This window comes from Rhamphochromis longiceps, linkage group LG5 (assembly GCF_057381845.1).
Source record: "Rhamphochromis longiceps isolate RC_006_pf linkage group LG5, R_longiceps_female_GT1.1, whole genome shotgun sequence".
Taxonomy (NCBI): Eukaryota; Metazoa; Chordata; class Actinopteri; order Cichliformes; family Cichlidae; genus Rhamphochromis; species Rhamphochromis longiceps.
In genome coordinates, this window is record NC_140561.1 from 27,965,075 (window position 1) to 27,982,236 (window position 17,162).

General features: G+C 37.7%; 1 protein-coding gene across 3 annotated transcripts in view; it reads left to right on the plus strand.

Moving 5' to 3' along the window:
• The first annotated feature begins 1,151 nt into the window (after positions 1-1,151).
• mtss1 (MTSS I-BAR domain containing 1) overlaps positions 1,152-17,162 on the plus strand; it is a 78,331-nt gene continuing 62,320 nt past the window's right edge. For all 3 annotated transcript variants that reach the window (XM_085407083.1, XM_085407081.1, XM_085407082.1), the window contains exon 1: positions 1,152-1,961. In XM_085407083.1, coding sequence (XP_085263209.1) covers positions 1,890-1,961 — 72 coding nt within the window. In that variant the 5' untranslated portion in view covers positions 1,152-1,889. The remainder of the gene's footprint in view (positions 1,962-17,162) is intronic.

Here is a 17,162-nt window from a genome sequence, read left to right on the forward strand (position 1 = left end):
AAAGTGAGTTATTTTATTTGTTTGCTTACAAAATAAAAATGAATTGCCGCCACTGGAACTTTGGTAAAAGTATAATGGTTTAATAAACTTCACACAGAGGCAAAATATCCATTTATCACATTTAGCCAAGAAGACTAATTTTCACTTGGAGTCCCCAGCCAGGAAAGAGTTTTATTAGAATAAAATAGCAAAAAAAAAAAACAAAACAAAAAAAACCCCCAAAATAAATTTATAAAAGTTATCCCAAACAAATAAATGTTGTTGCTGTTGTTGTCAGATCATGTGACCTAATTGATTGTTCAATAGGAAACATTTTAAGGCAACATATTCATATTTGGAGGTAATAAATTCCAGGCAAGAACTGCTTGAGATGAGAGTGCTGATTGGCAAAAAAATTGGTATCCATAATAATATGCAACAATTAGCGGTTAAAACTGACCACATGAGTCAATCTGTAGATGCAGTCACAAACTCCTAAAGTACTGATGGAGCGCTCTATTTAAAATTTTACTATCTAAGAGAAGTCATCTTAAATTAAAAGTAATTTCATCTCAAATTACCAGTTCACAAACTAGTTCAGTGGGCTTCAGGTGCTTGCTGGCGTGTGGTTAGGCAATTAGTAATATGAGAAGAGATTGTATGCTATTATCCTCCATGTACAATATTTTTGTATTTCAAATGCATTTTGTTTTAAAGTCTCATTTCCACACAGGAACAGGCAGGTAATTTTAATCAAGTAAAGCTGCGCAGAGCTGAAAAACTTACCTTGCTTTAATGTATAAATTTCCTGTAAAATAAGAAACAAAAAGTGCCTTTTAGAATTTATTAAATATACTGTTTAACGTTACATGTATAGATTTCAATGGGAACTGGAAATGTCCATCTCAAAATTTTGAGCACATGTTCCCCAGCCAGTAAAAACATGAAAGAAGCAAATAAGAAAACAGCAAGTGCTTTGTGAGTTTGGTCCTTTTTTTATTATAACTCGCCGAAACGTGAAAACGCAATTTCGAAATGACAGAAAAATTAAAACTAATAAAAAAAACTACAGTGACTGAAATTTTAGATTGATGGCTTTTATTGTGAAACTCTTGACGGGATGTGGGCGCTGTCACTTCGGCTACCTTGATGCGCAGTTCGCGGACGCGCTCATTCACTTCAGGTTAGGACTCCCACTGGAGTAAGGAGAGAAGGACGGGGCAGCGTCTGTCGTTAAAACTCGCAGGAGGAAAACGTAAATCACTCGGATACACTCCTGGAAACAACGACTTTCAGAACGTTAAACCTGAGCAGCACATCAGCTGAAAGCCGCGTCGGTTTATTTTTGGGCCAACGGATTGATCCCGGACTGTGTGCGCGCGCGTGTTTTCCTTTGGATGCACATACACACACAAACACGCGCGCGCAGTCACACAGGTTGCTAGCGGAGTTAGCCGGGTTTGCTAGCTCGCTGTGGTTAGCTGGGCTTTCCGTCCGCAGGGAGTGAACGCAGAGCGGGGTTAAAGTTTAGAAACAGTGCCCGACATTTTCCAGACAGAAGGCTGCTGGTTCAGGCATGATGTGTGGGTTTTTCGGAGGTTTGTCAAGTTGGCCGGCTGGTAGCATTGGCTGACTGAAGCCCAGCATTAGTACCTCGGATTGGACTCATGTGTGTTCCCCGCTTCTTCCTTTTCCACTGCTGTTTTTAAACAGTTTTTTTTTTTAAAAAAGCGGACTTTGCCCTCGGGGTGTTGTAACTCCGCTCCCTATATTAAATAAAAGCCTCAATTGATTCTTCTTTTGGAGTTTCTCAACACTTTGCTGGAAGTTTTTATTTCTTTCTCTTCAAGGAGGAGGTAAAAAAAAGTTGTTGTGAAGTTGAGAAGGATTTTTCCAAGCCTGTGGAAAAAATGGATGCGGGAATAGAGAAAGAATGCAGCGCCTTGGGAGGGCTCTTCCAGCTCATCATGAACGACATGAAGGTAAAAAAAAACGGACATACAAGTCATCTCATTACATGTCGCTACATCTTTTTTTTTTTAATCAAGCTGTTTTTTCCCCTTTATTTTTTGCATACTTATCCCAATATATTGGGTTACCTGTAATATCAGACTTCAAAAGTCATATCTGCTTCATATTAAGTAACTTCATGGCAGCAGCCTGTAATATTGTAAGCCTGTTATAATATTGTATTGAAGATTTGACCCTTGCAATGCTGATTTGGCAGTTCTATTTATTCTCCGTGAGACTTACACTTTAAAAAAAAAAAAAAAAAAAAAAAAAAAAAAAAAAATATATATATATATATATATATATATATATATATATATATATATATAAAATTATGACTGTCATGAACTATTTGATTGGGACAGATTTGGACATAACATCTAAAAAATGCATAAACAAAGTGGAATTTAAAATATAGAGTCTCAGGAAAGCACGAGTAAGCTTGAAATTTAGGTTATTAAAGGCTTGACATGGGATTTCTGGATGTGCAGTGCTGCTGATGTTGATTAGGTAATGAATGAGCAGAGGTTAAAACTGGAAGTGGGCCATCTGAGAGGGTAAGAGAGCTGGATGGGGGTGGATTTTACCAGCTGTGCACCCTTTGATGTTTGTCAAACACTCTGCCCTTTTGCTGCCTGTCTGTCTGAGTTCCACTGCTCTCAGATGTTCATAGTTAGCAGCTTCTCTTTTCCAATCTCATCTCTTTTTTTTCTTCCCCCCCCTTGGTCCAGAATAGGCAGCAAATGGCTCTGGTTCTACTGGCCTTTCACGTACTGGCACTGGCATGGGCATGGGTGATTTTTACTGATCAGGTTTAGCCATTTGTTGACATTTTGGAATCAGTTAATCAGACTTTGGGAGTTTTTAAATTTTACTTTTCACTGTGGATTTCCTTTAAACTCAGCTTATAAAAATAGATGCATAAATATGATCTGAAGTAAACTCAGCCTGCTGTGCTTGTTTGGGCTTTTAGGTCATGCCAAAATGAAGGTAATGTATGCAATGCATTAAAAACATAGGATAATACCATTGTGCTATGTTTAAGAAAAAAAAGGTGTCCGGTCCGATTGGTGTGCCAAAATGTCTATATTTGGGTAAGGTTGGGTTGAGTACAGTGGGTTGTCTACCAATGGGAAGGTCAGCTGATCGATCCCTAGCTCTTCCTGTAGAAAGGAGTACCATTATATAAGTACCAGTCTGTTTACCAAATCACCAAGATTTTTCTAACTTTTTTTAAGTGACCTTTAATTTACAGAAAAATCCATAGCTTACTGTTAAGTAAGGTAACTTTGGCAGTCTTCTAGAGCAGTTTATATTTCTCATTTACATTTTTACCATAGAATTACAGATTAAAAGATGGAACTGTATACTGGGAGGCATATTGAGCTATGTTGTTGGACCAGGAGGTGACCATGAAGGGAGTAATGGATGTATATTCAGTCCTGTTCTTGGTTTTTATAGGGATGATCTCTGTACTTTTGAGCATGGCTGTGTACTTGAGTGTACCTGTTATTAATTATTTATTTTTAAGCCCAAATGTCCTTGTTCTTGATATATTTCTTCAATAACAACTTTTTTTTTTCTTTGTCAGTATTTGCTATTATGTATTGTCAGAGGGGGTGGTAAGAAGTAAGATTAATAGGTTAGCAAGGTATTCTAAAGCTTAAAGTCAGAGTTTTCTGTGTCATGGAAGTTGCTCTCTCCTTACCTGGCTAAATCACCATCATAACTTCTGCTGAACATATAACCAGAGCAGGTTATGTTCAGTCTGGTTTGAAATCGCATGCAAGCTCCAGGTTTTCACTGTTTCCTTTATTCATAGCACGTTTTGTGTGCAATATAGATTGTTTGTTGGGGAAATGTTAAAATGTGCAGCCTGATGAATAAAGACTGCTTTGTATTCTCACTGTGATGTGCAGGATTCAGCTGGTGATGCAAAAATGTGTACATATTTTAATACTTCATTCTGCAGGTGCTAGAACACAGAACAAACAGCAAGAATACCAAGTCAGTCGGTCAAATTAATTAATTGTCTACTTTATTATTCTATGGGACAGTAACATTTAATGTTTAAATGTGTCTGGTTAATGTACCGGAACTCTAATGCGCCACCATCTTGTTAAAAGCATATACTCAGCCATAAAATAATAATGAAAACTGAAACGTTTTACTAGAGTATTGATTTTCTCCAGTAGCTTGTCTTATTTGTAACAGCGTTGCATTTTATTGTTATACATTTTTATGTTTCTTATAGGTCATCATTATGTAGATAATATTGTGGTAGGTGGCACTCATAGGGATCATTTTGTTATATGACATGTGAGCGCGCACAGAGCCTGAAGCAGATGCTTAACAGAGGAAGTTGAAAACCACCGTTGTGTTACCTGCCATCTCCAACTGGGGGTTTTAGCTTTTGTCAAGCCTGGTAATGCAAAAGAAGGTTGTTTGTGTTGAACTTGCTTCACTGTATCTTTATGCGTGCTCAATCATCCAGATAACTCATCCAAGTGACTTCTTCGCTACGTGCAGATGAACAGAAGCAACTTGTTGGGATTCCTTCATTGTACACTTTTCTGGTGTCCTGTTACGAAAACAACCTACAGCAGATGAGTCAGTCTTCAGAAATACAGCGATATTGTGTAACAATGGATCTTCGGGTGACTCACGGAAGCTATAGCAGCTCTACTTTGAGCTGTTTTTATTTTTCTCAACATTGTAATGCACATTCTTGGACTGAATAATACACCTCTGATTGAAGCAGACCTTCATCTCTAATAGAGGGGTCATGTTGCTGTAGTGAGTGAGTGTTTGTTGTCTGTTACTGGATCTCTGTGTGATGAAGAGTCTGAGGAAAATTAGTTAAACGTTTTGCGCGTAACATGATGGAACTTGCAGACGTCCTGTGGTGAGAACAGCAAGCAGTACACATGAGTCACTTCTGCTGTCAGATAACAAGGAAGAGGAATGGTTATGATCGAGTGTATGTGCGTGTGTGGCATCATATCCTGGTTCACCAACATGGCACAGACCCAATAGGGGCACTGCTACCATCTGACACACACACACACACACACACACACACACACACACACACACACACACACACACACACACACAGAGTCATGTCTAATTAAGTAGAGTCTCTCTTCAGATAAATCTCTCCTCCGGGCATCATAACGTGCCTGTGAAGATTTCACACTTCTGAATTAACCAATAGGCAGGGAGGCACAGATGCTTTTAGCAGATTGTAGGTCATTTTGTGATGCACTGATCCAACTTCTTCCAGTTCTGTTACTAAGTACTGATCCAGTACCGGTGTTAATAGTCAGGATTATCCCTATGTAGATTATGCTTTTCATCAGACTTTAAGGAAGAACATGAGAATATTATTTCCTGTGTAAGAGAATAAATCAGGAACTAGCAGGACCAGGATGGATTAAATAAAAAAAAGACGAAACTTCTCTCCCTCTTCGGCACTTGTACAAATGGGACTTAAGAGTTGATTGGTGCAGTAGTAGTCCTGCATTTCCTCTCCCCATTGGACGGCTAGGAAAAAAAGTGACAGTGCTTCAACTCATGGTGGCCAGGAAAAAAATTACATAATGGAAAGGAAAAACCAGTTCAGTTAATCTAGTTACAGTCTGGATTATTAAGTAGATATTAATGGTAAATATAACTTCATTTTTCCCCCCCATGGACTCCTCAGAAAAAGGTGATGGGTGTGTCATGACATAGCCCAGCAGAGTGAATCATAATAGCACCAACAGCCCTCTTTTCTTCCAGGCTATTGTCCACACATGTCCTGATGTGGTTATGCGTTGCTCCAGTGGAGTGGTTATTCTTACACTTATTCTTCTTTCTTACAGCAAAAATCTTAAACACAATTATTTTGCGAAATATTGGGTTATGGATTATTTGATTGATATTAATTACTCACTGACTTTGGAGAAATTGTGGATTGATTGAACTCTTCATTGCATTTAAGTGGATTTCCTTGAAGTTTATTTATAATTTTTATGAAAACGAGAAAATAAATGAATATAAGCTTAATTAAATTTGTCTGCCAGGGCGTTAACTTTGACCTCCACAGAATAGCAAAAGCAAAGGAAAGGGTGTCATGAAAGTTAGAGTTAAAAAATTGCACAGCACAAACTTGCATACAGCAATTTAATTTCTATATTTAAATACAGCTTAACTGTGCTAGGTAGTGGCATTGTTATCTGCTTTACATTTGGCCATCATCGTTTAAAATTAAGAGAGAGAGAGCAAGGGCTGCAGCATTGGAAGCTTTGACTAACATGCACACCCACACCCAGGACCGGATGTTGCCTAATTTAAATGGACTATGGATTGCAGTGAAATATGTGGTTGATGTTTCACCATCATCTCAAAAAGTGTGTTGGATTGTGCGTTTTCCCCACATTATTACAATGCTGAATCAAGCATAATGAACTTTTAGATCCGAATGCTCCTTCAGTTCCCATTGGTAAACGAACACCGAGACGCTGCTGAGAGTTAAAGTGTCTTTCTCTCTCACCTCCAATAAAATAAACGGTGTATGTTCTTTAGGTGTTTAGGTGACATTAGGGCTGCCACAAACGATTATTTTGATAGTCGACTAGTCACCGATTATTTATGCGATTAGTCGACTAATCAGATCATCATCCATTGAACTTAAAACGTACAGCTTATTGCACCAGCAGCATCTGCTCTTATATAACTATCATTAGCTTACAGCTTTAAGCTTTTAAGGTGCTAACTAAAAATAAAGACAAGATGATAGTTTATTCAATTTTAATGAAATTTGCAGATTGTTTCGGTAAAGTTTAATAAACTCCTTGCTATCTAAAATATAACAGGACACCGGAGAATATTCTCAAGCATCTCACACTTCTGATAATCAGTTGTCTGCTTGACGTTTATTCAGCTGTGTAAAAACTATAACTTTAATCTCAGCCAAACAGATTTACTCAGGAACAAATAAAATACTAAAAAAAAAAAAAAAAAAAAAGCCAAACAATAACATTTTTAATTTATCTAAGTGACTCATATATATTTAACCTGAGTAGCGAAAGACAGCAGTGGGTTTGAAAACAATTTGCCGGGAGTCCGGTGTTCTCACGGCGCTAGTGACCTAGCCCCCGGCTAGCTATCGAGCTAGTGGGTAACAGACGTCTCCGAAAACGTCGGAGCGCTTTTGAAAATATGTGGTGTCCTGATAAACTGAGCCGATATTTGAGGTTTACACAGCTACATTCTCGCCTGAAAATATGTTAAACGTTTATTTTGTGACCCAGAAAGAATAATAAGAGTAATATTAAAACTAACTAGCTGCCGCCATTGTTGGAAACTGAGCAGGGCCGCGCTATGAATTCTGGGACACAGCTTCCTCTTCGGGGTTTAACGGCAGCTGGCATCCTTGTACATGCAGTGCTGCCATCTTCTGTTTCAGTCCGTTATTACACTCTTAAATCCTACTACTCATTCCTGCGTCTTTTGCGATCTTACAAAGCTTCAAACGACGCGTCGACTATTGAATCAGTCGTCGACGATTTTGATAGTTGACGTAATCGTGACTAGTCGACCAATCGTGGCAGCCCTAGGTGACATCCATAGATTTGGGGGGGGGGAGGGGAGATTCGAGGTTGAGCAAGTTATGGCCAGGCTAACATAAAAAAATTAGCACAGGGGAAATGGAGGATGAGGGTAATTTTTTTTTTTTTTCTGAGTAAATGTCCATGTTGAGGGTCCTTGATGGACAGTGATAATTGGCATCATAGAAAAGAAAGGAAAAAAATAGATCAAACTTTAGCCAAGAAATCATCTGAGATGATATAAGATTAATAGTTCAAGTGTTTCCTTGTCGTTTGGATTATTTGGTATCAGTAAAGTCCCAATCCTAAGTTTAATGCTCACTTAGAAATTTTAGTCTGACGAAGGGGGAATATTTTCTGAAGTGTTCTAATAGCACGAGTAAAAAAGCTGGAGAGTCAGAGTATAACTGTTGAATAGTTTTGCGAACTTGTGTCTGACAGAGCTTGGCAGAATGTTTACATCATCAGTTAACACACGGACTGTCTTAACAGCATGTGTGGAAATGCGTCCAAGAGCTAAAGAGGCTCTCAGTGTTCATTCACTTAAGACTCCTTAGCAAGCAGACTTTCTGTGCTGTCTTAAATTGAGGCTCCAGTCCACAGCTCTATAAGATAATTACATTATCTTATAGAGCTTACAAGTGGTCAGCTGTGTTTTAATCTCAACTCATCATCTCATTATTATATTCTCCTCCAACTTCCTCTTTGATGCAAAGACATGTTACCTATCAGAAGAAAATCCATGCTGCTGCAGCTTCATTAGACCTTTGAGTTCTCCTGGAGAGAGACAGACGGATTATTGATTTCTGTCTCGGCTATATCAGGAGTGGCGTTATGAGTCATCGACCTCCCACACTCATCTGTTTTTGCTCACATCTATCCTTCCATCCTGACATCCTTGGTACTTCTGTTTTCATGCTCTGACTGTATCCCCCCCGTCTTTATTGGTGACGTCACACTGCATTTGTCACATTGCTCATATAACGTTTATGGTTCCTCATAGTTTAGTGTGTGTGGCAGCGGCTGATTTCAGGGAAGTCTTAGTGTTGTTGACAGGATTATAGGCAGCCTCAGGTGAATGTGGGCGAGGACACACACTCTTAATGAGCATGCGTTTCTTCAGAACTGGCCAAACAAACTCACATGTAAAGGTGTGTCATCTGTGTGGTTATGTTGTGAGGGAAGGAGGAAGAATAATTAAAATGAGAGCAAATACAGAACTGAAGGAGGGACATTAGAAATAACAGGTTGAGAAATGGATAATTAGGAAAACAGAAGACAAAGAAGAAAAAGAAAAAAGTAAATGAAAGAAGAGATGTGCCTCAGGTGATGTTTTAAAGTTGAGACAATGAACAAAGACCTGAGCCTCCTCCCTGGATAAAATGATCAAACAAAGTAAAGCTACATGCATTCAGGTGCTTTTAAATCGATCATTGTCATCAGTAAGCTGCCCTCTAGCGCATTAAAAAACAGTAAAATCCTGCTGAGAAAAGCTTAGTGCTCACCAGCTTTACACTGTTATGATTTTTCTTCTGAGCATATGATAGATTAGTGTGCAGAGTTCATTGCAGCTCTGAACTTTTCCAGATATTACTTAATGGAGCTGTAAGGAGAAAATGAACAAACTGCACACATTAAAGAGTGCTAGCTTCCTGAGTACAAGGGTAAAATGATGTTTTGTGCCAATGTGAGAATAAGCTAGCTAATTGAAGCTAAATGTAGTGTCAAGTTTCCTTCTTTGCCAAAAACCAGTGTATTTTTCAGGACTAAGAAATGTCTAACTGCGTGTTGAGCTGGGGAATTGATAAGATTTTAATTTCATGAACAATTTGGTCTTTCATCAATTATGAAAACTAGATAATCAGGATAAAAAAAAACAATACTTTTTATGTTTTCTTTTAATATCCCTTTACAGTTGTGCCCTGTTCTAGTTCAGCTAAAATGTCAGGAAGGTTGTCTGCAGCTGACTTTGTCTTGAGGATTACCTGTTCTAATTTTGTCAGCACATGACTGAAGTGTTGGTTGGGTGTATGCTCTTCGTTGCTGTCTTCATGGCTACCATGCAAATCCCTGTGAATCCCTGTGAGCAGTCTAGACCTCTCTTTCCCCCGTCTGTCTTTTATCTCCTTTAAAAAAACCTCTTGATAAAATTAAAACTGTAAATATACATGTAATTTAAAAGTTAAGTAAATTTTAAATTTCAGTAATTATATGATATTGAAGTTAATAAATAACTGAACAAATGAACAACATTGAAAATATTGACTAAAAATAATAAACATACACCTTAATAAAAAGGTTTTAATGTTATTATCCAGGGCTTTTATTCATGTGGTCTACTTCTGTTCAAGCTGTCCTTTATGAGGCACTAAGATGTGTTAAACATTCTGGCCTAGCGTATTGTATTTCTTAATTACTGAACTTACAAGTGGACAGATATTAGCTGCAGTATTAAGGTATGACATTAACCTTATTTATTATCTCTTTGTCAAACTTCCTGTTTTGTTTTATGTGTAAAATGGTTAAAGGCAGCAGTAAGATAATAAGTTTATAACTTTTCTATTAAAAAAAAAGAAGAAAGATTATTAGGCTCTGTGGAAGGTCACCTTAGGTCATGTAGGCTGCTGAGCTTGCAATACACTGGTTTAAACCCTGAGTAATCTAACCTAGCCTCATTGCCTTAACTATATTCAAACCAATAATGCTTAAGCATACAATCACCCCTGAAGGCAAATTTGAGCAGGAAAAGTCCTGTGAAGACAAACTGATCATGCCCGTCTTATTCATTTAAACAGACTACATTTCTCAGATTTTACTGCAACCTTTCAGATCAGGCTGATCTGTTCTAACGTGCAGAAACGCAACCTCACGAGGATCCAGCTGGTGAATCACGATACAGCAACAGACTTGACTGTGCATGGAGTTCAGCTTAAAAGAGGGTGTTGGATTTAACTTACAAACACCTGGATATCATTACATACATTACCTATGAACAGTAGTCATTACATACTTATTTGGTAGTTCTTGATGCAGAACCTTTAATTAGTTGCAGGAAAAGAGTTGAAAGTTTCTTTCAAGAACTGGAAATTTTCATCTTTTTTGTTTTTGTAGCTCTGTAATGCTTAATGTTTTTTATGAGATGTGGAGAAATGGATGCCTAATCAGAAGGAGATTAAGTGGCAAGACTGAAGAGAAAGAGATACTCAAATCATATGCAAAGAAATGGTCACATGGAGATCTGCTGTCCTTTACTTCCTCTTCTCCACCCTAACGGGAACCCCTGTCAGCACTTTGGAAAACGACAACTGAAGATTAAGGAAAGAGCCAAGAAAATTACTTAACTGCTGGTTTGAGAACATGAAGTGATGAAATATTGAGCATTTCAACATGAAACTACAAGGAGCCACATATTCAGAAAACATTCAAGGCATCTGTTCAGTCTGTCTACAATGCATTAATGAATTTCTGTAACTAGAGTTAAAAGAAACTACAAGTACATCAACTAATGGGCCTAAAATAATATAGTAAAGAGTTTAAAGTACTACAATGTTTTTCCACAGTTTTATGTTCTGTTTGTTGCAGGGCAGCTGCAACAAACGCCTATGATATCAACCAAAGCTGACTCATAAAGTGGTAGATAACAGACTTCTTGAGCCTGGGGATTTCATCCTTTTCTGTAAATCTATAATTAGCAATTTAAAAAAAAAGTACATTTACCATTTACTAAACAGGGCTGAATGGGGACAGCAACAATTATATTTTGATCTGCTATGTTATCATCTGAGCAAAAGCAGCCTGCTTAGGGTCTCATCTCACCAAAATTAAAGAACTCTTTAGACTCTTTATTCTCATTCTCATTAGACTTCGCCTGTGGTAAAAGAGAAGCCATACACAAAGGGGGGTTAGGTTTAGTCTTTCGAATTTTGGAAAGCAGATGGTTGTCCTTATTCTGCACTGCAGCCTTATGGGTCCTGGTTTGATTGATCTAACCAGGACATATCTAGTACCAACTTTTTCAGTTATGGAGAGGAGAGTTGGAGTATGACTGACTGTGAACCAGGATATTCTTTGGGGATGAAGCAGAACACTACATTTCTACATTTCCAAAATGAGAGTGATACATTCTGCACAAAGAAACTGGCCATGGACTGTGTTGGAGAGATGGAAAAATAGAAGTGCTATATCTTGGAGTCACAGCTTACCTGATATGAAAATTCAATGTTGAGATGAAGTGTCTGATGCAAAATGGCCACTGTTGTATAAATGAAGAGGAAGCACATGGATAGAGAAATATTATCTCTCATCTCTTTTAGTTCCTATTGTACTTCTAACGGTTCAGCATAATATTTTTAGTCTGGAATCAACTGACTGAGCCTGGCGGGTGCTTGTGGACCCTAAGGAGTAACCTTTTTGGCTCTTAAATATAGCAAACTACGTGAGCAACTTTATGGTATTACAAATGTTATATGAAGAAAGTAGGGAAAGATGCAGTCCAAAGAAAAAAATCATGAAACATAGGAGAGAACAACGAAGTGTACGGGAGCAAACTGAAAGAAAAAATATTTGCGTGACATCAAGGAATGTATAATAAAAGAAGAGAAAGTCCCTTTTCCCCTGCCATTTTCTTATGAAAAAGAAATTCAGATAAAAGATCAGACTGCCGAGTGTGGACCACGTAGACTTTATAGAACAAACCATTAACTCGCGTTGACACATCCTTCCATCAACCCCCACTCCTTTTTAGTCTTCTGTCTTTGAGTCAACCAGTGTTACTCAAACATAACGTCAAACAAACTATCAATGTGCTGTTTGAACAGTCTCACCCTCTCTCCCCTTTGCTTTCTGATGCCTTCAGCACAGTTCCTTTGAGTGCGCCGACTGCCTCCGACATAATTGGCAGGCCAGTGGACAAAATGTCTAGTTTATATTTCCAAATATATATATTTAAGCTAACGTAGTAATTATTAAGTTAACTTCTAAGCTTCAGCTGTGCTTTATCCCAGATGAGAAAACTTTGTGGTTATGTTCTAGTTTATTTAAAAAAATTCTTTTAGTATCGCCATACCCTTCCATTATTGAATGAACAATCTCAAAAACAAACACTGATATTCCTGTGCCTTAAAAGTGCGACCAAAATAGGGTTGTGCCAGTGAATGATGGTCTTTTATTTCCAATAGCTTGCTATGAATCAGTCTTTTATTTAAAGAAAAAAAATCAAGCACATTCCATTTCTTTCTTTACAGTTTTGTGTTTTTGCTCTTCAATTAAAGCTCACTCACATCTTAGTTCGGCTCCAGTCAAGAAGACTAGGAAAGCCTGTGGCCAGCAAGACAAATCGATAGAAAGTAAAACCCTAAAGGTTTATGTGGGTGGGATTATTGAAGGGTGCATTTTTCTCCAAATTACTCAAGGTCTCTCAACCTCCATGACTGATGGCTTTGACGATCCGTCACTTCCACTGTTGTTACCATGCAGATCTCCCAAGGTGTGAACATCTGCTGCCCCTGGGACTTTATAGTTTGTGAGCTTTCGGATTATTGCTACTGATTTTTGTATCGACAGATGGTTTGCCAGATTACTTTTTGACATACTACTTTGGAAACCTGTGGTTCAGTTGATATTTATAAACGGGACAAGTTCTTTATAAAGAACACACAGAGATATAAATTGTTCAAGCAATTAAAATGTCATTTATTTAGCTGCAAATTCAGATTGAATTTTCCAGAAGGAAAAGGCTGTGTCCAAAAAGAAGCCAAGCAATATTGCAATCAAGAACAACTGGACTCTTCAAAATTTCCTAACTTCACCGTCTGCAAGTATTTTCATGCCCGAAAAATGTAATTTATTAAACAGTTTGTGTTGCATAGACTGCATAAATTGCACTATTTTGACTAAAATCCTCACCCAGCGACCGTCTCAGCTACCAGGGAAAAACGCACAGTCAACCCGCCAGACAGTGAAATTTGCCCCCTTTGTGATGCTGGTAACTTTTCCATCTTCAACCTGTGGGGACTGTGGTCGCTCAGCGGTTTCTTATAAACATAGTGGAGTTGTTTTTTTTTTTTTTCTTTTTTTGTCAGAAGTTCAATCATGTAAGAATGTGCTACAAGTGAGCATTTAGCCATTTGTAATTCTAATAAATAATACAATACAGTTTTACATTTTTAGGTTAAGAATTGAGCATAGATACATTTTTCAAACCTGAAAAACACAAAAATTCTTTTTTGAAAAATTTCTTTTAGCTGTTTTAGTATAAAATTTTCACAAATGGGTCAGTCTAACTCAAAATGTATATCTGGGTTTTCTAGATAAGTTTAAACATGCATCCAACAGATTTTTGGAGATTTATTGAACAATATAAAACAAACAAAAATAATGACGCTCAGAGTAAGAGCTCATTAGAACATTGTGTGCATTATCCAGTAGGTCAGTGAGATACTGAGAATGAAATGCAACCAAAAAGCCTACAACAATGTTTTCTGTTAATGAAATGAAGATGAAATGAAGGTAAAACTTACACATCTTAGTGGTGCGTAATCGCCAGGTTTCGCTTTCAAACTGGTTTCTGTGGAATTTCAGCCATCATATTGTTTTAGCAAATAACTTTTCCACGGTGTGACACTCAGTGATTTATGAGAAGGTGTGTATCAATAGACCCACACATGTCAAGAGTGGATTTTTCCACTAATAAAACTGTGGAATTAGAAGTAAAAGATGGGAAGGCTTGCATTAGGTGACCAGATGTTTTTTTTTTTTTTTTTAAGTAGATTGATGCTTTACTCAAACAGTGGTTAGTTTCCGATGATTAAGTTAACATTTAAACAGACCATTCTGCATTCTTATCCGATAATCTGAGACTTGGTGAAAGTGGCACCTCTTCTAGGTGTACTCAAAGACACTGAGGTCATAGGTAACTGTGGGTTGTTTGGGCAGTTTGCAGCAATGCTTTGTTCGGTCCTGCTGGTTTAGCAAGACAATTGGTTGATTCAGCTTCCTATGTGAAAGATGGAAACCAAACAATGCCTGTTAATCCATTTCACTAGGGTAAACATAGGGTTTTTCCCTGTACAGAACTGCCCTTTTAGGGAGTGAATATGGATGCAAGTATGATTAGTCCACATTTGAACTAATGAGTCTGTGTCACCTTACCATTTCATCAAAATGAAACTCAAATAGAAAAACTTTAATTTTTTTTAACGTCTTAAAAATTTTTTTTATTACAGCTGTCTGATTTTCCTTTGGAGGATGGTCAAAGCCTCTTCAATAAAATCTCTTTAAAATTTCTTTTTTTTTTTTTTATTAGTCTTTTTTGCCTATATAAATTAATGGCATTTTTTTTGCATGTTGACTGATGGATACAAGTGAGGTTTAGCCTTAATATCATCCTTTCATTAGGTTAAGCTTGTTAACTGAAGCTCATGTGAAACCTGCTTGTCCTGGAAAATAACAGCTCCTGTCTGTCAGTAATACCCACATCTACACAAACTCTTATCAGTTTATTTGTGTTTTCTAAAAGATGGAGCATAAAAAGCACACACACAAACTATGCAGTGAGCTGCACGCATGGCTGCACAAGTGCAAGTAAGACCTAAAGTACTTAACTATATTTGTACAGCAGCAAAATGCAGTTACATGGACAGAAAGAAATTCAATGGAAAATGCTACACAGCGCAGAAGAAAAGCTTAAAGATTATTTTAAGTACTCCTTGAATTATTAAGTAGACAGTACATAGTAAATAAACCAAGCAATATATATATGCATATATATGCATATGCATATGCATATATGCTTCTGTTCTTCTTAATCTCTTGTTGTTCTAGCACTTTTGCTGTGCACTGCAGAAGTATTAGCAAGTATTAGCTATTTTTCCAGACTGTTTTGGGAACGTCTCAGACTACTTGATGCCTTGATTGTACTTTCTCGGAGAGCTGGAGACATGACGGCCAAATAGTCATTCCTGTTATTATACTCTGTTCTTGTACTTCTTGGAAGTCCACCACATGGACAGAATGCATAGTTCATGCAGTGTAACGTAAAATCTCTGTTGCCGAATTCTTGCGGCAAAAAACGAACAAAACCTCAAAGACTCACAGGTCTGTCAGACTCGAGCAGACCGTAGTGAACTTGCAAGTGCAGAAAGTGTAATTGAAACACTAACTGTTCGCATAGCTTAGGGTAGCATTATGGTTAATTTACACTTTTGTGTTGAAGCATCATTTATACTTATTTATACTTATGTATGTGGTGTGTGTACATTGCTCTGCAATTTTGCCACCAAAACAATACTTGGTGCTGAGTTTGGCCTCGTCCAGTCAATTCAAATATTGGCGGTTTCTTTGGAAATGCATAGGAGGTAGGAAACGCAATCGCAGTTATTGTGGGTTTCACTGAGGTGACATGTAGTCTAATTTCTGGGGAAGTTGTGGCATAGGGTTTCAGGAGGGTTTGATTACAAAATAGTTTTGGCACTGAAGCATAACCTCTTTCAGTATTTCTGACATGGCTTTGTTATTTTGATAATCCCATTGACGTTAGTATGTTGCACCAGTAATTGTGCTTTTCACTGGTATCTGAACCTCATGTTATATCTCTGTCTGGCTGATTGAATGAATGAACCAATGAATTCAGTGGTTGGCTGACTAGTTGAATGAGTGGCTGAGTTAATCCTTGACTCTAGGAAGGTCACCAGGGCAGTATACTCCTGAGATGTCACGTCTATCTCTCCTCTCTCTCGCTGCATCATTTCTTTGTGTTGGTCAGTAGAGCAAGTCAGGATTACCGTGGTAGGATTAGATGCTAATGGCAGGTGACTACACACACCGAGGTAATTCTATACCTATTAATGCTGCCCGGTTGACTAAGCAGATAGGATAACAGTGTGTGTTTGTATGTCTGTCTATGTATGTATGTATATGTGTTCTCTACAAGGAGAGCTTAGGCTGTGTGAATAGAGTTTACTGTGTCAGTGCCAGTGGAGGTTACGTACAGTTTCCACTCCTTGGGCAGAGCTTAAAGCAGGTATAAAAGCTGTTTGATTAAAAGAAGTGAAGATGTATAGTAATTATCAGACACCAAACCTAACACTGATTTTAAAACAACTCAGGGATTAAATTTAGGTTTCAACATTGGGGGAATTCCCCTTTAAATGTTTCCTTTAATCTTATTTATAGACTTTAGGGGAGGGATACTACCGATTGGAAGTACAGTATGTCCTATTCTTACCTCACATTGTGCTTTGTCATCCTTTTTTCTGTCTTTATTTTTTCTTCTTTTTTTTCTTTTTTTCTTGATCCCCTCTGTCCCATCACGTCACCACCTCAGCACTGGTCACAAGTTGAACAGATTTTTTTAAACGGTATTTACATAAACATATTATAAGCCACTTAACCAAGAAATGTATGTTTGAACTAATGGTTCACCTTGGCTTTACCTATATAATGTTCTTGAGGATTCACATCGTAAGCGTTGGCTTCAGTGGGACTTACGTTTGAACTAATCGTTCCAGAGTCAGTCGTTTTTTGCTGAGGTGTTTCCTCATTGATTAATTTGCATTTTAGCTAACTGAATGGCTTGGAGTT